The 5,359-nt window shown below is 37.4% G+C and overlaps 1 protein-coding gene across 1 annotated transcript; it reads left to right on the top strand.

Moving 5' to 3' along the window:
* Nucleotides 1–529: 529 nt before the first annotated feature.
* On the top strand, nucleotides 530–1,492 carry OR2T67 (olfactory receptor family 2 subfamily T member 67). Its single transcript, XM_001916125.3, has one exon. It carries the CDS (start codon nucleotides 530–532, stop codon nucleotides 1,490–1,492), a length of 963 nt encoding a protein of 320 aa, XP_001916160.3.
* The last annotated feature ends 3,867 nt before the right edge of the window (nucleotides 1,493–5,359 follow it).

Below are 5,359 nucleotides of genomic sequence, written 5' to 3'. Positions count from 1 at the left end.
TGTTTCAGTTACTTTCTAAATCTTTCTTATATGGAATATACCTTCCCAAGTTTTTAGGATCCCAGTTGGATCCTTAAACCAGAGATGTTGATTCTACTCTGACTCCTACAACAAAATTTTCTAGAAATAAGAGGTGTGATTTATCTTTTTTTAATGATTTACTTTTTGTTTTTGCATGGGGAAGTGATTTTGCAAATTTCCACACTTGATAATAAACAATGTTATCTATCATCGGAAAATCTCATGACCTTGAACTACGGCAATCTTGCTATGAGTGAAGGATTCTATTCACCTTCAGTTGCAAATTCTTAATTTTCTGGTAATACTGTTGAGTTACAGGTAACTTACAATTGCCAAAACTACAGATCCCTGGAACCATCCCCTGGTAGCACAATTGGGTTGGCATGTACACTCACCCACACACACAGACACGGAAACACAAGCTCACAAATCATTAATTTCTGTTGATCGTATCCCATGAACAATCTATTAATCCCAAAGCTCTCCTTGGTGATCTAGGTGAAATCTAATGGACAACACCATGTTGGCAGCCAACAACACCACATGGTCAGATTTCATTCTGATGGGATTCTTCAGTCAATCCAAGCACCCAGTTCTGCTTTCTGTGGTAATTTTTGTGGTTTTCCTGATGACCTTGTTTGGAAACACCATCCTGATCCTTCTGGTATACTCTCAAGCCCACCTCCACACCCCCATGTACTTTTTCATCAGTCAACTGTCTCTCATGGACATGATGTACATTTCTGTCACCGTGCCCAAGATGCTGATGGACCAGGTCATGGGTGTGAATGAGATCTCAGCCCCTGAATGTGAGATGCAAATGTTCCTGTATCTGTCACTAGTAGGTTCAGAATGTTTCCTTCTAGCTGTCATGGCCTATGATCGCTATGTGGCCATCTGTCATCCACTCCATTATCCTATTCTCATGAACCACAGGGTATGTCTCCTTTTGGTGTCTGGCTGCTGGTTCCTAGGGTCAGTGGATGGCTTCATGCTCACACCTGTCACCATGACCTTCCCCTTCTGCAGGTCCCGGGAGATCCATCATTTCTTCTGTGAGGTCCCTGCTTTAATGAAGCTCTCCTGCTCAGATACCTCTCTCTATGAGATGCTCATGTACCTGTGCTGTGTACTCATGCTCCTCATCCCAGTGATAGTCATTTCAAGCTCCTATACTTTTATCCTCCTCACCATCCACAGGATGAACTCAGCAGAGGGGTGGAAGAAGGCCTTAACCACTTGTTCTTCACATATGATGGTGGTCACCCTCTTTTATGGGGCTTCGGTCTACACCTACATGTTCCCCAGCTCCTACCACACACCTGAGAAGGATATGGTTGTATCTGTATTTTACACCATAATCACTCCTGTTCTAAACCCTTTAATCTATAGTATTAGGAATAAGGATGTCATAGGAGCTCTAAAGAAAATGTTGAATGTGGGAACTGTCTTTCAAGAAACTATCAAGTAGGAAATTTTGGTACTAATGGTTTATTTTCCTTCTCTCTACACATCAGAAGTTTAGGACCTTATGCCAATGTTGTTCCTCAGATTCTCACACAATGATGTGTTGTCCTATACTCATCCCTTTTGAAGGTATTGTTTTCTTATACTGGAAAGCTCTTCATCTTATACTCCTTCTGCATTGAAAATATTTATGCAATCACATCAATATTACATTTTCTGAAGTTGATAACTGCACTGTGACTCTATGGGAGAATATTCATATTCTTAGGAAATATATAATGAAAATATTTAGAGAAAAAATCATAAGGTGTGCAGCTGATGAGGTAAAGAGAGAAAAAGTGATGAAGTCAAAGGGTTATAATGTTAATAGGTGAATATAGCTAAAGGGTATATGAGCATTAATTGCATCATTATTATTCATGCTACTTTTCTGTAAATTTGAAATTAATGAAAAATAAAGAGTAAAGTATCAGACTTTCTCAGTTTCTTTGAGTTCCTACTTTCTGCTTGGTGGCAATTTAAATGATGTATCATAGAAATTATGCTCATTTTAATGTGGTTGATCATTACTGTGACAATCCTGTCATCTGCCCACATTTACTGAAGGCTGTGTTGTTCTTCATGGTCAAATCTTGAAGGCATCTAGTGAGTGTTTTACCTCTCTGAGATTCTTAGTAACTTGTGGTAGACTGAGTATCCAAGATCATATAAGTTACTGTGGGAAAAATATTAACCCCATGTGTAAGCTGGATTTAGGGAAGTTTCCCTTGAAGAGGTGGTATCTGAGATGATATTTCAAACACGTAACTTATTAAATAAGGAGAGGAAGAACATCAAACATTCAGTTCTTTATTTCTTCAGCCAACGTTTCTTATGCTATGTTATAATAAACATAATAGTTCCTAGACAAATGAGTTTAAACTCATAATAAAGCATGGCTACTGTAGCCAAGGAACTTGAATTGTAGGCATGGTTTCTAAAAATTGTTGTAGTAAAATAAATAGATTCTTTTGATGCTCATGTGGAAAGGACACAGCTCATTAGGACACATCAGCTCTAGCTTTGAGATGCAAATTCAGCCAAACAAGGGGGCTGAGAGAAGACCCTGGAGATGAGTGTTGAATGGTGACAAATACTGTTGTCAGATGAGTATACTAAGCTGGGCAGGGGGGTTGTGCTCAGGGAAATGATACCATGGAAAAGATAGGGTATGAGCAAAGGTGAGATGTTTGACAAGCAAGAGATGTAAGTGTTCCAATAGCACTTATTTCCTGCTTCAACGTATAGCCTAGTTTCCTGTCCTTTTGTGACCCAAGGCTTTACAAACAATAGTAAAATGTTCAGACTTGCATTTGAGAAATGTTAAATTGTGGCAATCAATTGGAAAAGTCCAATACTGGAGATAAGGAGACCACATGAGTGAGAACAATAAACTGAAGGGAGTTGATCTAAGTGGAAAGGACCATGGCTTAACACCAGGAGGGACATGTGGCGGTATTTGTGGTCAGCGGTGCCTTGTTGAACCTGTTACATAAAACCACACACATTGCACGTCTACAAATTTCCGATTGGCTATGTCAACTTATGAATTATCAGGTGGTTTCAACAGTACAAATTCCCTTTACCTCTTGACATACTCAATTACTTCATGACCGTAAAATAAGGATGTTTCAGTAATTGGGGAAACAATTTTGGAAGACCAGTTTACATTAATTTTGTTGCAGTCAGAATGAATAAAATTTGCACTCTCTAACGTTTAAAAGAAATGAGAAGTACCCCTCAATTTTCTGAGCTATGATGATACACACATTTGATGATTCCACTTACAACACCCTAGACATGGGGAACAAAACAACAAAATGTGACCTGGAACCATATTCTTCCAAAGATGAAATTTTTGCTGTCTCAAGAAAAGACAAAAAAAAGATAAAAATGTTTTCAGAAGCATGACTTTTTAAAATAAATTGTTCAAAATACAATTTATTTAGACTTACTTTTTTTTTCCCCAACCTACAGTGTATCTTCCATAGCCTCTACTAATAAGGATTTAAAAAACTGGGTAGCTTGGAAATTCTTATCAAAATTATATATAGTATATAATACTCAGAATTCCTAGACATGGAAGAACAATTTCCCAGTTCCAGAAAGAAAAGAATAAGATGAAGCGTTTCTGGCACTCAAGTGTACTTGCTGACAGTGCCAAACAAGGAGCTGTGCACTGAAGTAGTTTACAGTTTTCACATTTCAGAATTTGTTCATGTTTGTGCTCATGATGCCACCAGTATTTGGCCAGAGATCACTTACACCTCATAAAAAGAGGCTCTCAGGATTTTTACATTCTCTAAAGGACATTAAGAACTATGATTGGACTTCTTGCCAATTTTAGAAGTAAAGCAGCAAAGATTAGGTAGAGAAGCTTGCACTGTTTTCACAAGCATTCTGCTTTTTAAAATTTGTTCAAAAGTTTGAAAAAACAGGAGACTCAAATTAATTTTTCTATGGATGACTCAGGAATTGGGGCTTAATAAAATTTAAAGTTGCATATAAAATCACATTTAACATAATTTTTATTGCCTGTCTTCCTTCTTTCCATACTCCCTTAGAATATTTACATTGACAACAACTGACACAAACAGCAGATATTGTCTTCATTTTCCTGGTTTGCATGACACTATTCCCTTCCCACTCATTTACTTTACTCTTCTCAGGGCTGACCTCATGGGAATGTGGCCTGTGTGCTTGCATGGGGTCTCACACTCAGAAAGACACTTTGCTTGGTTTAATACTCTGTTGTTGAAATCTCAAAATTCTCAATAATTTTATCTCTGAGTATGCATGTGACCAGGGGAGCTAGGCTAGATGGCAGCATTAGAATGTAACTTTGGTCCAGCAATAGCACCTGCACTTGTGGGCTCAGGAAGCATGTACATGGGGCAATTGACCTGGCCTCCCCGTGTGCACACACACATCTGTGTTCAAAGAATGACAGCATGCAAAGGGACTGTCTGGGCTGGGACCTGGAACTAAATGGGTGGTAGTGATGTCAACAGCAGCTGCAGATGGAGCATCAATGGTAGAAGTGGCCACTGCACAGAAGGGAGGAGGATCTCCACCTGCCAGGAACAATGACCCATAATGGGAGCAGGGTCTGACTTATCCATCCATCCCAGAGACCATCCTTGTGTCATTAGCAAAATTATTAACTATCTCACCAGAGTTCCAGGACAGGGAATCCTAGGGAAATTAGGATGTAAACTTTGTCCTAAATTGTTTTAAATAAAAGTACACACATCGTCATTGCAATACAGCATTGGAAGTCATTGGAATTCATCAGCAACATTGCAAAGAAAATGTCCACAGGCTTAGAACTTTAAATAAGATGTACAGATAATTTGAAAATTAATATGAAAGATAATCGATGGAAAAGAACACTCTTTTCGTATGAAGTTTAAAAAATAAATCATTAACCAAAGAGAAAAATAACATTATTTTAACATGTAATTGAAATACAATGATAAAATGAATAAACAAGCATTTGAAATATAAAACCATTTCCTGTGTCTTATACAAAGTCCACAAATTACCATAAATTTGAGAATCATTAAAATGCCATAGATTAAATTTACACTTAAAATTAAACTATAAATCAAGAAATTGATTTATATTGAAATTGATGGGTTGAAATCTACTCATAATAGAAATCTTTTCAGAAAAAAAATTCTCCTTGAGTTATCAGTTTTACATGTATTTACAAGCTAGTTTTGTCCAGATATGGGTGATTTTCTTCTGGTCTAGATTAATTTTACTACTTGAACCCTATGCATAACATATTTTTACTTACTATATATGATTAGTGAACTTATAACCAGGT

Source organism: Equus caballus, chromosome 15 (assembly GCF_041296265.1).
Source record: "Equus caballus isolate H_3958 breed thoroughbred chromosome 15, TB-T2T, whole genome shotgun sequence".
NCBI lineage: Eukaryota > Metazoa > Chordata > Mammalia > Perissodactyla > Equidae > Equus > Equus caballus.
The sequence above is the reverse complement of the archived record's forward strand: the minus strand, read 5'-3'. Positions and strand labels throughout refer to the sequence as shown.